At 48.0% G+C, this 17,577-nt stretch overlaps 1 protein-coding gene across 1 annotated transcript in view; it reads right to left on the bottom strand.

The window, feature by feature from the left end:
* NT5M (5',3'-nucleotidase, mitochondrial) overlaps nucleotides 1-17,577 on the bottom strand; it is a 35,650-nt gene that overhangs the window by 14,761 nt on the left and 3,312 nt on the right. The window contains exons 2-3 of the mRNA XM_044249276.1: nucleotides 17,324-17,424; nucleotides 5,474-5,534 (exon numbers count right to left, since the gene is read on the bottom strand). Of these exons, the coding sequence (XP_044105211.1) occupies nucleotides 5,474-5,534; nucleotides 17,324-17,424 (162 nt within the window). The remainder of the gene's footprint in view (nucleotides 1-5,473; nucleotides 5,535-17,323; nucleotides 17,425-17,577) is intronic.

The following is a 17,577-nucleotide window of genomic DNA, read 5'->3' as shown; positions in this document are numbered from 1 at the left end:
GTTTATCAGGGATATTGGCCTTGAATTTTTTTTTTTGTGGCATTCTTGTCTGGTTTGGGTATCATGGTAATGCTTCATAAATGTGTTTGGAAGAGTCCCTCCAGCCCCCTTCTATTTTTTTGGAAGAGTTTGAGGAGGAAGGGGATTAATTCTTCTTTGAATGTTTGGCAGGATTCACCAGTGAAGTAATCTGGTTATAGATTTGTATTCGTTGGGAAGTTTTTGATTCCTGACTCCATATCCTAGGTAGTAACTGGTCTGTTCAGATCTTCTATTTCACCATGATTCAGTCCTAGAAGGTTGTATTTCTAGGATGTATCCATTTCTTCTACAATGTCCAATTTGTTGGCATGTACTTATTCTTAGTAGCCTCTTATGATCCTTTGTATTTCTGTGGTATCAACCACTGTTGCATTAACTCTCTCATTTCTGGTTTTATTTGAGACCTCTTTTTTTTTTAGTGTATCACTTTTCTATACTATAAAAGGCTGTTTCCTTTTATTTCACTTTATAGTCATTTTTATATATAATTTACATACCATAAAATTCAGCAACTTAGAGTGCACATTTCAGTGGTTTTTTTTTAAGTAATCCTCTATGTTGAACAACGATTGCCTATCTAATCCCCCAAAGTTTCCATCATCTTACAAAAAAAACCCTATGCCGATTACCGTGAACTGCAAATTATTTTATAAATAGTAGTTTGAGCCAAAACATAGCATGAGCCCCAGTTTTAGACACTGGGTAGCACACAAAGTGGGAGGTATCACCAGAGGAAGTTCCTGGAAGGCTGGAGTGTGGCTCTCACTGCTCCTAAAAGAATCTATGGTTTCTGCTGGTGGCAAGAGAAAGTGATGCACATTTTAGTGTACGTCTTAAAAGAAGGTTCAAGTTCTGGGAGCAGCTGGGCAAGTTGGTGTGAAATGTGTGATGAAATTTAATTCATTATCTACATATTTTTTACTTGAGTTTAAGTGGAGAGGCTTGATGATGTGGTGGAAATGTTTAACATTTATTCTTCAATCCAAACACATCATCTGGAAGACATCATCAGGAGACCAGACTTCAAATGAAAAGAACATGTCCCACTGCTACAACCAAGCATCTCACTTAATCTCACTTGTGATCACTCACTTGTGGAATCAGGGAAAGGAACAGTAAAATGTCATGCTCAAGTATGGAGAATTTAACATGGATTTTTAAAAAATCTCTTGGGGGGATAAACTAGTAATATCGTGCAAAGTTCTGAGTGAGGTGGAATCAGAAAAGGGGGTCAGCATAGCACAGAGGTGCAGAGCACAAGCTCTGGAGCCAGACTGCCCAACCCTGACTCACCATGTCTTGCTGCCAACCTTGGGTAAGTGACTTAACTTCTCTGTGCCTCAGTTCCCTCATCTGTAGAATGAGGATAATAATAGCACCTACTTGAAAGGGCTATTATGAAGGCTAATGGATCAATACAGGTGAAGCCCTTGCATATATTACTAACTCATGAGTTAGCTACTACCGAGCCGGTTTGGCTTTAAAATGTCAGTAAGCTCCAGCTAGAAAGAAGGTTCTGATAAACCAAACAGCACTTAAGTCTGACTTCTTGGGTGTAATAAAGAAGCTGAACTCTTAGCAATTAGGCTTCCCTCCTTTGACTGCGTCTCAAGAGGAATCAACTAAGGAGAAAAACTCCCACTTCGGCTGCCCAAGGCTGATGCTGCTCTGGGGGGCAGGAGCGGAGGGAAGAACTCTTTGAGAGGTCTGATCTTGTGCCCCCACTGAGACCACAATGAGAGCAAACATCCATCTTCAGTTGATGTCCTGAGAACCAGCCCAATACTCCCCCACCACAGGTACCAGGCAAAACAATCGTCAGCCCCCATCTACGCCCAGCCCCAACTAGCCAAGGACACAAGGTCTACTAGGGATGGGAGGGTGCATGGATGGTGGGAGAGGATGTGGCTGGGGCTATTTTCATCTCTTCACAAGACACCCTCCCTCTGTCTTCTCCACTGAATTAGTTCCAATATATTCGGGTCGGGGAGGTGAAAACATGGCTGGGAGAGACACTTGCAACCCAACCTGATCCCAACTCCACAGGCTCTAAGGCCACCAGCCAACACAATTCACCCAAAGTTCCTCAAACATACTCCGCATTTTGCTGTCTTCATGTCTTTGTTTGATGTCCCACTTCCTCCACTGACCGACCTGGCAGCCAGTCTGGCCCCTGGGTGGGGAGGGTGCTCGGCCGGCCACCAGCACAGCGACAACAGTATATGCCCCTCCCTGCAGTGTCACGATGTGCCTTCCTTGTGGGAGCCAGGAATTCTATCTCCTGGAATCTGTCCTATGGACATAATCGGACGAAGATGTTGGTACAAGATGACTTCAGCTCTTACCAATCAAGTTTTTGAAGAATATTTGGGGACAGAAAAAAGACTAAATCTCCATTAAGGAGAAAATGGGTGCTTAGCTACATGAGTTTCAAGTTTTGTTAAAATATATGTATTATATTTAATATGCCTCAAAGAAAAACTAGAAAGAAACACCTCAAAATGCCAACAGCATTTCTAATGCTAAGTGGTAGGTCTGTAGCTGGGGTTTTGTTGTTTTTTCCCCCCTCGTTCGGTCAGGGCATCCACCATCCACTATCACTGCGCCCCTTCCTCTGATCTCAGCACCTTGATTTTTCTCTGCAAAGATCCCTGTCCCTAATGGGACGTCATCAGGATGCCCACCCTCCCCTGGCCAAGGGCTGGGAGTGTGACCTGAACTCAGCTGGTAAGCCTCCTTCCTGGGAACGTAAATCCCAGGCAGAGACACCCGAAGATGGAGAATGAACCAGTCTGTGGTCTTCTGCGAGCACGTATGCTTGGGGAGACCGCCTACCGGCTCTGGCTCCCAACCTCCTTGTCAAGGGGCTGCTCCCTCAGATTCTCCTGTGATTCTCTGAGCAAGCCAACAGCGTCCTCATAAACTCTACTTTTGTTCAAGTTGGTGGAATGCCATTCCTGTTGCTGCATCTTAGGGGTCCCAAGTGATATCCTCTTCCCAAGTGTTCACTGGACTCCAAACCCTCGGCAGTGAGCATGCGCAGCTCGTGGGAGGGGCTCAGGACGCAGGCTCGGGGATGCATGGGTCAGGACGAAGCCCCGCCACCTGTAGATCACTAGACCCAGGAGATCAGCTGCCTTGCCCCTCAGGGACTCCTTCCTCCTCCATCAGACCAGAGGTGTACTGTTTCACAGGGAACTGCTGTACTGATCAGAAAAGTATAAAGCTTGGCACATCGAAGGCATTGGATAAATGGCAAACATTCTTACTAAGATATGTTTGATAAGTGTTTGTTGAGCTAATTAATCTATTCATTTGACAGCATGCCAGGCACCAGGACCAACAAGACAGACATGCTCGCTGCCCTCATGGAGGTTGCAGTCCACTGGGGAGACAGACAGGTAACAGGACAGAGACAGAGATGCAAACCCATTTCAAGTGTTTATACAGGAAACAAGGGCTGATGGCTGGAACAGCAAGGCTGTAAGCTTTAAGATACAGTCAGGAAATGGGGCTGGGGCAGCTGAGTGAGGCCCGAGGGATGAGGAGGAAGGAGGTATACAGCGGGCCCCACAGTTTAGGGGTACAAAGCATGTTCAAGAAACAGGAACATGGAACATTATGAAGGCAGAATCAGGAACTCCGATGATGCGAGAGGTGGCTGGGAGAGGCCTTGCAGGTTTTGGTGAGGAGTTTGTGTGTGTATATATGTATATGTTTTTAAATTCCATTTTAAGTGCAGTGGGGAACTGTTAAAAGGTTTTTTAGTAGGGGGCTGACATGATCTACTTTAGGAAAGACCTTCACTGGCTCTGGGTGGAAATGAAATGAACAGGCAGTGTAGAAGGCTCTCTTAGTGGTTTTGGGAAGAAACGCAAAGGTGGTGTGATGGAGAGAAAGTAGGCAGACACCAGGTACTCTGAGCAGGACACACAACTTGCTGATGCACTGGGTGTGAGGGGTAGGAAGGGTGTCACCAGGATAGCTCCCTGGCTTTCAGCCTCAGAGGCTGGTGGACAATGCCAGTCTACCGAGAGGGGAGGGACGGACATGGGACGGGACGTCAGGAGCCCAGGGACAGATGCATCGGGTTCGAGTTGTCCAGAGCTCAGAGAGCAGCCCCGGGCTGAACAGCACATGTGGGATCATGGGCAGAAAGATGGAACCTGGATCCACAGAAATGCCTGGATGACAATCAGCGTATTCCTCTTCCCCCAACAAGCACGGGCCCCACTACAACCACAGCGGAAGCAAGTGCTCCAGCTCGGCAAACACTTACACTCAAGGGTGCACCTGTGGGACTTGTTAAAACACAGCTCACAGCTCAGACGTTCCCAGGAGGATCTAGAGAACGTCCATTTCTATCAAGTGTCTGGGGGACGTGGATCCCACTGGTCTGGGGACCTGAGTTCAGATCACTGCTCTAGTAGAAACCTAGGACCAGGGAGGACCAAGCCTCAGTCCCCACTCCACACTTACTGATGGTAAGTCGTTAACTCCCCTGAGTTTAGCTAACTCCTGTGACAAGACACAGGAAATGGGCGCAGGAGCATGAGATGACTCAGTGGCCGCCAAGCACCTCTCCAAACTCTGCTTTTAACTACTGAGTAAGGGGGAGTCTCCGTTCCAGTCAACGCACACCAAAGGCATTAAATGTTGGCGGACTGTGTGCATTTTGTGGAGTTGGAGAGAGAGAGAGATCATATGAACACACTTGAGAAAACTCATGCCTAGAGGTCTGTGCTGAGAGAGCTCTGCCCCAGTCTCCCAGCCCAGAGCAGAGGGGTTGTGGGGCCCCCAGTCCTGCCTTCCTGGACTGGGAAGGCTGCTCCCACTTCCCTTGAACCCACCTCTGGTGCAAATGCCCATCTCCTGGACAACACACCTTTCCTGTGGGCTTGGCAACCAAGGAATTTATGGACTTGGTTCCCAATTTCCATAAAAGCCTCAGTTTTACGTAATTCTATTTCTTTTCAATGAAGATGAGGGCATGAGTGTGGAGCAAAATGCAACGTAACCATTTCACCTTTGTTAAGACTTTTGCATAAATAAATTCACGCATAATGTATGGGTTTGGCTTTGGGTGGCTTCCGGCGCCTCCCGCCACACGTTTTCTCTCCTTGCCTCGCCCTTTGCAGATGATCCCTCACTACCGTGGGCGTGGACACCTTCCAGAGAACCTGGCATCCTCGCCAGGCTCCCTGCAGAGAACATGCTGGAATGTCAGACTGGTGCTAGCGAAGGTCTTTGGGAGAGGAGAGCCGGGCACAGACAGGAGGGACAGACGGGAAAAGAGGCACCAACGAAGCCACCCCAGCTGCTGCAGGCGGTGCTGTGAGGGTCCGCACCTCTCCCCCCAGGGCGTGCTGAGCGTCAGCACCCTTTACCCGCAACCCATGGGGTCAAGGTGAGAGGAGGCTGCACATCTTACCTTTTCATAGGGACAATACTTGTATGTCCTCATGGGGCTCGTGCAGATGAAGACATCGGTGCTGTGAGAGAGAGGAAGGAGAGTCAGACTGAGCCCCCACGTCTGCTCAGCCTTCGCCACCCCTGCTCCCCTGCCCCCCTGCCCCCCTGCTCTGCAGGCGTCAGGCCCTCCGGGTGTGCGCCCATTACTGGAACAGGAAAACCCACTGCCCCACACTGCTCTCCCAGCCAGACACATCCTGTCCCCCAGCCCTGAGCAGCCGCGTGTGACCTCTCCTCTGGCCCAGCAAGCAGCTCGGGGACGGGCGTCCATGCATGGCAATTCTGCATGGCCGGAGCCCAAGCTTAACTGGGCGAAGCACCCGCGCTCTCTGGAATCTGAACGGAGAAATATGGAGAGAAAGGAGCATCTGCCGTAAGAGAGGCATGAAAGGGGTGCACAGCAAGTCACTTGTGGGCCTCGTGCATTGCAAAGCAAAGAACCCCACAAGGAACAGTCTTCTGGTCAACTGTGCCTGCTAAGCCCTCTGGCAGAGGGGGAGGGAGGAGGAGCCCCCTCCTCTCGGCCAGGCTCAGCTCCCTCACAATGGGCAAAGGGTCTGCTGAGGACCGCCCCCTCCCACAGTCTGGTGACAGAGGGGGAGCTGACTGCAAAGGCCCCAGGCCCCAGAACCTCACCAACAGAGCCCTCTGGTCCCCAACACCCACAGAAAGCCGCCATGGATGGATTCGCACACTCAGCCTGTGGAAGGCTAGATTTTCCAGGCTCCTTTGCTCTTTGGCAAATTAGTCCCCTGAGAGTCCTGCCTACGTCAGACTGCCAGGTCCCTCGGCGGAGAGCACGGCCTCCTAGTTACCCCGAGTCTTGGTTCTCTTGGCCTCTGCCAACCTCACTGTCCCCTTCCGTGGCCGGTCCCCTAGGTCCTCGGCCTCTCCTCCCTGTTCTCTTGCCTCCTGCCCGCGTTGAAAGCTGGTCCCACACGAGGAAGCCGCCTCCCCTGTGCGCCTTGGAGACGAAGCTGTGTTACCCCCATACCCCACCTGCTACAGACACACAAGGTGTGAAGGGTCTCCCTCGCCCTCCCTTGTCACTTCCAGACCATTTCTCCCATTAGAGTGGGTGGTCAGTTAGGACTTAATGGGATGCCTGGAGGCCGGCCGAGAAGACGTCATGGTCAACTAGGAGGAAAGTCAAAGGCCTGTCCAGGCAGTACTCCAAAACAAAACCACGAGAAATCGGATCCAACCAGACAGGCTCCAGACGGCTGACAAAGCATCATTCCTTCATCATGCTACATAACCATAGTCTATGAAGCCTTTCTCCAGAGAAGACCAAGAGCCTCCAGCGACATTGTTTGGTCGGGTCACCTCAGCCCCCCAGTCCATCCAGTAAGTCCTTCAAAATCCCTGACTCGGTGAAGCCTGTGCCCCGTGACTACCTGCGTGTGGCCATTCCGCCTGCTGTCACCACCCTGTCACCTGCCGTCCTTCCGCCAAGGCTCAGCGTGCCTCCATCCTCCCTGGGGCCCCTGGAGCCCCACTGTCATCCCCCTGCTGGTTTTTCTCTCCCTCCACTGGGAATGGAAAGAACCTGACTTTCCAGCTTCTTCGACCTGCACCCAAGCAACCCCATGTTGCTGGGGGGAAAAAACCAAAACAAAAACAAAACAAAACGCTCACATCATCAGTTTGGCCATTTTCACCTTAAATTCATAACCACAACCCCAAGGCAAGGGTGCCATCGCCAGGCAGCCTGTCCCCAGGGCCCTGGCATGTGATCGCCTTACTCGTCTCCAGCACAGCCGCCACACACCACACCCGTGACCGCCACCTTCTCGGTTCTGAGACTCCCTGGCTTCTCATGGTGGAATCTAGAAGCACGTCCATGTCTGATCTTCCTTCTACCTTTCCGCTGCACAGAGGAACAGCCATCCCTCCCGGCTGTCAAGGCAAGCCCTTCATTTGTGCGCTGGATTCCATCCCCCCCCCCTCTTCACAAGGAGGAGCTACCCTTCCATATTCCCTTTTCCGGGACTGCTCTTCCCCACAACTCATTCAAACATGTGCTGCTCTCTTGCATCTCAAAACATACACACACACACACACACACACACTCACACACACGACCTTGACCTCATACCCGCTCCCGTGAACTCCCATCTCTCTGCTCCCAAGACATCTACCAAGCACCCTGCACCTGCTGACCCCACTTCCTCACCTCCTGTGTGTGCTTCGATCTACCCCAACCTGGAGTCCATCCCCTCCACTCCCCAAAAAGTGCCTGTTGTCACCAAGGACCCTCACGTTACCGTAGCCAACGCACACTGCCCTCTCCTTCTCTGGCCCACCAGCACTCAAGTCGCCCTGCCCTCCTTTGTGGGAGCTCCTATCCCGGCACGCCTACCCGTCGTTAGCCACCTCAGCATGATCTCCTGGCCTCCCTGGTGATTCTGAAGAACCACTCAGGGGTTCTTCATCTACACTCCCTGCTCCGTGATGTCATCCAAGGCTTTACACAAGGCGCCCCCCCTCAACTTTACCTTCACCATTCAGCCCTGTACCCAAGGGCTAGCCTTACGTCCTTAATATCCTGCCGAATATCTCTGCGTGGGCACCTCACCAACACTTGTTTTTTCCAAAATGGCACACGAAGTTCTCCCTACTCCCCAAACCTGCTCCTTCCCTCATTGATGGCACTATTACATAGAGCCAGCTGCTCAAGGAAAAAACCTAAAGATCACTGCTTTTCTTACCCTTCCTCCAACTCTCAGTATCCATCGCCAGATCTATGGGTTCTTCCTCAACGTGTGTTTCATTCCATCAACTTCCCTCCATGGTCGCCACCCGAGTCTTAAGGACTGCCACCTCTCTTGGTTCTTCCCCTTCCAATTCTGCCCCCGCCAAGCCTTTCTCCACCCAGCATCCAGACTGATGATTTTTTTTTCGAGATTTTCTTTTTATTTATGAGAGAGAGAGAGAGAGAGACTGTGTGAGCGGAGACAGAGGGAGGCAGAGGGGGAGGCAGAAAGAGAGAGAATCTGAAGCAGACTCAGTGCTGAGCAGAGTCCAAAGCAGGGTTTGATCTCACAACCCTGAGACCATGCCCTGAGCCAAAACCAAGAGTCAGACGCTCAACTGACTGAGCCACCCGGGGCCCCAGGACGGATTATTTTTAAACAGCTTCTCTGAGGTGTGATTAACATGCAGTAAACTACACAGGTAGAATGTGGTAAGTTGCATGGGAAAAACAGATCTCCACAATCGAGATAATAAATAGTCCCCTAAATTTTCCGGGCCCCCTCCTATATTCTCTCCACCTGCCCCTCCTTGTCCCTACCCCGGCCCCGGGCCCCAGGGAACCACTGATCCACTCTCTGTCACCACAGATCAGATTGTGTGTTCTAGAATCTTATATAAATGGAAACACAGAGTATATGCTCTTTTTGTCTGGCTTCTTCCATCCAGTAAAGGTATTTCTGGGACTCACTCATGTTATTAAATTCATCCAAAATTGGTTGTTTTTGTTTTCTTTCATTTTCGGGCAGACTCATTTAAAAAAAAAAAAAAAAAACAGCTTCATAGGGGCACCTGGGTGGCTCAATCAGTTAAGTGGCTGCCTTCAGCTCGGGTCGTGGTCCCAGGATCCTGGGATAGAGCCCCGAGTCAGGCTCCTTGCTCAGTGGGGAGCCTGCTTTTCCCTTGCCTGCAGCTCTCTCCCTGCTTGTGCTTGCTCTCTGTCTCTGTCTCTCTCTCTTGTTTTTTCTCTGTGTCAAATAAATAAATAAAATCTTAAAAAGATAAATAAAAAGTAAAAAACAGGGGCACGTGGGTGGCTCAGTGGGTTAAGCCTCTGCCTTTGGCTCTGGTCGTGATCTCAGGGTCCTGGGATCCAAACCCGCATTGGACTCTCTGCTCAGCGGGGAGCCTGCTTCCCCCTCTCTCTCTCTGCCTGCCTCTCTGCCTACTTGTACTCTCTCTCTATCAAATAAATAAATAAAAAAATTTTTAAGTTGGAAAAAAAAGCAAAAAAAAAAAAAAAAAAAACAGCTTAATGGAGATTTAATTCCTAAATCTTAACAGCTGCCCATTTTCAGTTTGTAATCCAATGGATATTACTACATTTGCCGACTTTGACAACAATCACCAGAACATTTCCACGGCCGCAAAAGGAACCTTGCGTCCACTAGCAGTTACTCTGCATTCTGCCCTTGGCCTTAGGAGAACACCAACCTACTTCCTATCTCTGTTCCGTATATTTCACATACATGGAATCCGATAGTGCACGGTCTTTGCTGCTGGCCTCCTTCATTCAGGAAAAGGTTTCCAAGGGTGACCCACACTGTAGAATGTACCCGGGCTTCACACCTTTTAACTCTGAGTAATATCCCAGTGCGTGGGGACGGATGGACCTCATTTGTTCACACACGTATCAGCTGATGGGCACGTGGGTTGTTTTTACGTTTTGGCTATTACGAACAATGCTGCTAGCAACATTCATGCACAAGTTTTTGTGTGGACGCGTGTTTTCATTTCTCTCAAGCATACGCCCAGGAGTGCGACTGTGGGCTCATATGGTAACTCCATATTTACCATTTGGAGGAAATGTTTTCCCAAGTGTTTGCCACAGCAGCCGCACCATTTTTCCGATCCCATCAGTGATAATAAGGAGTCCAAATGTTCTCCATCCTTGGTAACACGATTGTCTTTTTTTTTTTTTTAAGATTTTATTTATTTGACAGGGAGAGAGAGACAGCGAGAGAGGGAACACAGGCAGGGGGAGTGGGAGAGGGAGAAGCAGGCTTCCCGTGGAGCTGGGAGCCCGATGTGGGGCTTGATCCCAGGACCCCGGGATCATAACCTGAGCCAAAGGCAGGCTGTTAATGACTGAGCCACCCAAGTGCCTACCCTCCACTTAAAGATTTTATTTATTTATTACAGAGAGAAAGAGAAATAGAAAGTATGAGAGGGGGGAGGGTCGTGAGCAGGGAGCCCGATGTGGGACTGGATCCCAGGACCCCAGGATCATGACCAAAAGCAAAAGCAAATGCAGATGCCTAATTGACTGAGCCACCCAGGTGCCCCCTCTTTTTTTTTTTTTTCATTATTGTCATTCTAGTGGGTGTGAAGTGGTTTTGATTTGCATTTCACAACAGACTAATAATATTCGGGCCAATTTTCATGCATTCATTGGCCATTGGTTATCTTTTTGGAGAAATACCTGTCCAAACTTATCACCCCAAGCCCATATTGTTTTTAAAACCTAAGTTAAGGGGCGCCTGGGTGGCTCAGTCGTTAAGCGTCTGCCTTCGGCTCAGGTCATGATCTCAGGCTCCTGGGATTGAGACCCACATTGGGCTCCCTGCTCAGTGGGAAGCCTGCTTCTCCCTCTCCCACATTCCCTGCTTGTGTTCCCTCTCTTGCTGTGTCTATGTCAAATGAATAAATAAAATCTTAAAAAAAAAAAAAAAGAACTAAGTTAAATCACATCATTGTCTCTTCAGTCCACCAGGGCCCTGTCCGTCCCATCCTTGTCAAGCTCACTGAATTCTAGCCATACTGGTCTCCTCCAAAATATTACTCAAGTAAGCAAATCCTTGCCCATCTGAGGACCTCTGCACCCTGGCTTCTTAATAACTACTTCATCTTAACATTAAGTTCTGAAGTCCCCTGTCACATTCTCAGAGACACCTTTCCACCCCGCCCAAAGTAGCCCTTTCCCCCATTTAGTTTCAAACACATCGCCTGTCTATTTCTTTCACGAAGCTTGCTGCAAACTAAAATTATCTTTCTTCTTACTTGCCAGCACCACCCCCCCCGACTTTAACGAAAACTCCTCAAGACCTGAGACCTTAGGTTGGGTCTCTTATTTACAAATAGATCCCCAGGACTAGCACAGTGGCAGGGACATAGTAAGTGACACAAAACAGATCTGTCTACTGGGTGAATGAATACATCACCTCCTACACCAGGCTCCTCAACTGTAGGTGGGCTGACAACATTGACTCCATCTTGTTCCTGTCCACATAATGACCTCCCTTGGGGGTACATGTTCCAGGTCTCTGGGAGGTTAACATGTGCCCTGACCGGAACGCGGGAAGGCTTTTTCTGATCTCCCTAAAGTTGTTTAGATAACTAGAAGAGGTAACATAGTTTCTTCCCCACCCTCTTTCAGCACACAGATGGCACCACGAGATCTGTCAAATGTTTGACTTCACGATCCGCTCTGTACATCCCCTTGCTCTATAAAATCTGTGGCTTAAGATCAGTACTTTGCAGAGAACAGCTATACAACCCAGGATCCTCAGCCACCTGATCCCCCATCAGTGTTACCCTGAATGAAACTAGTAAACGGTATGGAGTCCCCAGCGCCAAAGTACTTGCTCAGGGCACCCAGGGAGCTCAGTCAGTTAAGTGTCCACCTCTCGCTTTCTGGTGTCATGATCCCAGGGTCATGACCTCAGGGTCGTGAGATCAATGCCCTCATTAGGCTCTGATCAGCCGGGAGTCTGCTTGGGGAGTCTCTCCCTTGGTCCCTTCCCCCACTTGTGTGCATGTGCTCACTCACTCTCAAATAAATAAATATTTAAAATAAAAGACTACACTTATGGGAATGAGCCTGAGTAACGTATACAATTGTGGACTATACGGCCCACCTGAAACTAAGAGAACTCATGTGTTAATTATACCTAGACAAAAATTATTTTTAAATGCATAGGCCTTTGATTCGGCCAGCCCAGTGTTGCACAGAAACACTTGCACACGTACGTCCACGCTCCCTGCAGCTCTGATGCACAGGAAGGAGGAAGAACTGACTTCAATGTCTCTGCGGAAATCATTACCTTACACAGTACAAGGTATACAATAAGATGCTACGCAGTAGTTACAAAGAATAAAATAATTCGATAGTGCTGTTATGGAAGGATAGCGAACACATATTGTTAAGTAAAAGAGAGAAAGCAGTGTCATCCTATAGACGAGAGCAATCCTATTTTATAAGCAACAACTATGATGCTGTGATGTGAATGTCTCTTCAGCAGATGCCTGAGCGTGTGCCACGTGCCAGGCAGCACTCTAGGGACCAAGATGATCCCTCAGGGAGCTGACATTTGACAGAGGAAGGGACAAACACACACACACACACACACACACACACACACACACAACTTTGGCTTAGCCGGGGGTGGGGGGTGTTGGTTGGTTGGGGGGAGCGCGGCAGAATGACTAGCTGGGAACAGCAGCGCCTTTAGCTACGGCAGGATGGCCTCTCTGAGATGGTGACACACAAGGTGTTCAGAGCGGAAGGATTAAAAACAATGTGGCCACGTGCCAAGTACTCGGGGAGAAACATTCCAGGAGGGTGTGTCAGGAACAAAGGCTGTGAGATCAGAAACGAGCCTGGCGCATCCACAGGCAGAAACAGCCAGCGTGGTTGGAACAGGTGCAAAGAGGTCAGAGGGTAGCACGGCCAGGTCACAGACCACCTTGCAAGCCTGGCTGAGTTCAGGTTTTATTGGAGTGTAAAAAAGAAGCCAAGAGAGAGTTTTAAGAGGGGACACACATCAGCAGAATTCCGTTTAGAAATACTGCTCTGGCTGCCGGATAGAATGGGTAAGTTTACAAACCTACATACAAATACCTACATAAATGCATTTGAGAAGGTCTGGAAGCACGCGCCCTGCATTGTTCACCAGGACAGGAAGAGCAGGATGGGGGGAGATGTGCATGGGGAGAGAGGGACAAAATGGGCAACTCACATTTTTTTCACGTATGTTCCTACTGTTGGAGTGTTTCGTACGAATACACTCATATATACTGAATAAAGGGTAGTCGCCCCTGAAGATGTTCCAAGGAAGCTCTTGGACATTAGATGAGGCCCAGGGAGACACAGCCTTGCACTGAGTGCTCCCAGAGCCGGTCCACAGCCTTCCAGGGAGGCGGTTCTAGGACAGCGGGCAGATAAGGTGGTTGCTCACTGTTCCCCTCTTACCGGGAACGCCTTTGCCTTCTCCACCTGGCAGATCTCTTTTCATTGTTCAGCACAAGGGCTCCAAGGTCCCTGCCTGCCCCACCTTGGGGAGCTGCCCTGCCTGTCTCCATTCGCATACATCTACCACATCGCTTTTGGATCTATGTTCTAGTCCTTGGTTTCCTAGAGAACTCCTTGAAGGCCAGAATTGTGTCTTATCTACTGTATCTGCGGCATCAGTAGAGGGTCCCGCCCATAGCAGCTGCCTTACAAATATGCCTTCAGTAACATTTTAAATCTTGGTTTCTGGCTATATCAGCACCAGACACAAAGCTATCCACTTAGTTACAGACTAGACCTCTGTCTCTGTCCACACTTTCGGCGTGAACTGACCTTGGGAAGCCACCCCGTTAAGAGCCAAAATGGAGGTAACAGACCACTGGTATGGTCTAGACTTGCGTTTTCACAAAAGGGTTCACAGGGAAGCTGTGGGAAAGAGAGTTCTGGACTAGAATACATGTGAAGAAAAGCTTCATCCTCTGCTTGTGAAGAATCACAATGCATACTAGCAAACCTAAAGCCCTTCGAAGTCCTGTGGTAAGGAAACCTTCTAATCCAATGTCCCCCACACTGTTAAACTTAAAGAACGCTTTTTTGTTGCAGACCTATTAAATCTTGCAGAATATTAACAACTGCAGCTAATTTTTACTGAGCACCTACTATGTGCCAGGCGCTATAGTGAGGCTTTTTTCATTCCCCTCAATTCACAGTTGAAGAAACTGAGGCCCAGAAAACTTAATAACGTGCCCAACGTCTGAGGATTAGGTTCTAGAAAATCCCAGGCTCAAGCCTGGGCAGTCTCACTCCAGTTAGGACATAACCTCAACCACTGTGCCATCTAGCGCCCCAGGATACAGTTGGCTGAATGTGGTCCAGGAAATGCTAATCCAGACACAAATAGGGTTTTGAAAAGCTGCAGTGCAAATACACTGCTTTGCCTCTCTGGGCTCTTCCTGCAGCTGCAAAAAGTTATACAAAAATACTCCACTATAAATCAAGTTCAAATCCTAAACCAGAATGAAACAGACTACTCCGCACGGCCTGACTCAAGTCTAAAAAATAAATTACTGAACAAGTCCACAATTCAACTCAAACCCTAAGCATTTTGTGTCCCTCTGATGCCAATTTATCAGGTCAGAACTTTGAACGCTGATGATTTTTGGAGGCATTTATATGATACAATAAAGACGAAGCCATACCTTATGTTTCATTAGTGTTTCAGATTGGTAAATTCAAGCAAAACTGTGACCAATAAAAGTATATACAGACCTAAAAATAAATTCTAACGTTGATGGTCAGTCCATGTTTGCCAAGGAAACCAAAACAATTCAGTGGGTGGGATGGGGGTGGGGAAGAGTCTTTCCAAGAAATGGTACTAAAAAGTGGGTCTCTACATGCAAAAGAATGAGGTAGGATGCCTTCCTCACACCATATTGAAAAATTAACTCAAAACGGATCAAAGACCTGAATGTAAGAGCTAAAACCATAAAACTCGTACAAGAAAACATAGGAGGAGCAAGTCTTTGTGACTTTGGATTAGGAAAACAATCCTTAGATATGAAACCAATAATACAAATGACCCAAGGAAAAAAAACAAACACAGGGGTACCTGGGTGGCTCTGTCAGTTCAGAGTCTGCCTTTGGCTCAGGTCATGATCCCAAGGTCCTAGAATCAAGCCCCGTGGCAGGCTCCCTGCTCAGTGGGGAGTCTGTTTCTCCCTCTCCCTCTGCCTCTGCTCCTGCTCATGCTCTCTTTCTCAAATAAATAAATAAATTCTTCAAAAAAAAAAAAAAGAGAATGCCTGCGTGGCTCAGTTGGTAAGCATCTGCCTTCTGCTCAGGTCATGACCCCAGGGTCCTGGGATTGAGTCCCACATCAGGCTCCCTGCTCAGCAGGGAGTCTGCTTCTCCCTCTGACACTACCCCCCCATCATGTTCTTTCTCTCTATGTAATAAATAAAATTTTGAAAAAAGAAAAAAGAAAAAAAAACATAAATTTAACATCCACATGAAAATTTTGGGTTTCAAAGGATACCACAAAGAGATTAAAACAACAATCCACAGAATGAGAGAATATATTTGCAAGTCATATATCTGATAAGGGACTTATCATCTAAAATATGTAAAGAATTCTTCGTGTGCGTGGGTGGCTCAGTCAGTTAGGTGTCTGCCTTCAGTTCAGGTCATGACCTGGGGGTCCTGGGATCAAGTACTTCATCAGGCTCCCTGCTTCCCAAAGAGTCTGCTTCTCCCTCTGCCCCTCCCTCTACTCATTCTCTCTCTCTCTCAAATAAACAAACCTTCTTAAAAAAATAAAATATATAAAGTGCTCTTAAAAATTAGCAATAAAAAGATAAATAAACCAATTGAAAAAAATAGCAAAAAAAAGATAATTCTCCAAAAAACAAAAACAATGGCCAAAAACACAGAAGAAGATGCTCACATCATTAGCCATCAGAGAAATGCAGATCAAAACCATGATGAGATACCCCTTCACACCCACTAGGATGGCTAGAATAAAAAAGACCACAAGTGTTAGCAAGGGTGTGAAGTTGGAACCCTCACATATTGCTAATGAGAATGTCAGATGGTACCGTCACTTTGGAAAACAGCTTGGCAGTCCCCAAAATGTTAAACAGGAATTTACCGCATGACCCAGTGATTCTTCTCCTAGGTTTATACAACCTATACATGACAACGGACATTCATAAAAAACACTCATACATGAGTGCTCACAGCAGTATTATTCTTAATACCTAAGAAGCAGAAATTAATGCAGTGTCTACCAACTGATGAACAGATAGACAAAAATGTGTCATGTCCATACAGCAGAATATTACTCAGCCATGAAAGGGAATGAAGTACAGATTTGTGCTATAAAAGAGATGACCCAGAAAACACAATGTTGCATAAAAGAAGCCAATCACAAAAGACCACATAGAGTACTATGTGAAATGTACATGAAATATACACAATATGTTCAGCACAGGCAAATCTACAGAGCTCTAAAGAAGACAGCAGCTGCCTAAGGCAGCAGGGGAAGGTGGGGGAAGGGGTAGTGACTGCTCATGGGTACAGGGTTTTTTTGGGGGCTGTTGAAAGTTTTTGGAAATCGACTCTGGGCACAGACTTAAAAACCACTGAATTGTACACTTTAAATGGGTGGAGGGTATGTGAATTATATCTCAGTATGGCTGTTGTTTTTTATGTCGTCCTCCGGGAAGCACATCATCTGTAATTGCTAATGGGTTTTAGTGAATAGTTACGGAACTGGGGCTTCAGCTCCCAGAAGCAGCTCCTTCACTAGAACGAAACAGAAATACCTCACACACTGCTCCTTCAGCTGCGTCCTCACCATGTGTTGTTAGGTCTTCTGTTAGACCTCATTGTACTCCTTCCTCTGTTCCTTTTCAGCACTTATCACAATCCGTGCTTATCTTTGCTTGTGAGATTCTTTGTTTAATGTCTGCTCTGTGAGCTCAGGACCACTTTGGTCATCTCTGTATCACTTATGTCCTGTAGCATCTAACAGTCGGTTCTCAGTTATTTGCTGAATAAATGCATGTCTGGCACCCAGTCAACCAGGTCCAGTTAGACTCAATATTTTCTCCTGTTACCAGATCAAAACGCCTCACTTGCTTACCAGCTGAGTCTGTTTCACTCAGGGTTTTACCAAGTTGAGCACCAAAGGAACAAGCATGGACCTGTGCAGGGGTGAATAGAGAGGAGAAAGGGATGCGGTGGAGGGGGGGGCAAGAAGCAGAAGAGTAGGGTAGGCGCTGACAAGAGGAAGGCACAAATGCACAGGCAGGAAGACAAACTTACTTTTCTAGGTTGGCCATCTGCTTCACAGCTTCCACAGCCCCTGGGAGAGGCTCCAGGTCAAGAAAAAAATTTTCTGATTCCCATATGCTAATGGCCTTCTCCTAAGAAGACGAGAGAGAAGTGGGTGATCAGGGGATTCCGCACATTGCCTCATCACAGAGACGATGTCACAGCTGGGAAGAGCTGTTGACAAGAAGAGTGTGAGCCTTCCACATTCCCCCCCTGCAAACACACACACACCCAAGGTCGTATCC

Source organism: Neovison vison, chromosome 5, assembly GCF_020171115.1.
Source record: "Neovison vison isolate M4711 chromosome 5, ASM_NN_V1, whole genome shotgun sequence".
Lineage (NCBI taxonomy): Eukaryota > Metazoa > Chordata > Mammalia > Carnivora > Mustelidae > Neogale > Neogale vison.
This window is presented reverse-complemented; position numbering and strand designations above follow the sequence as displayed.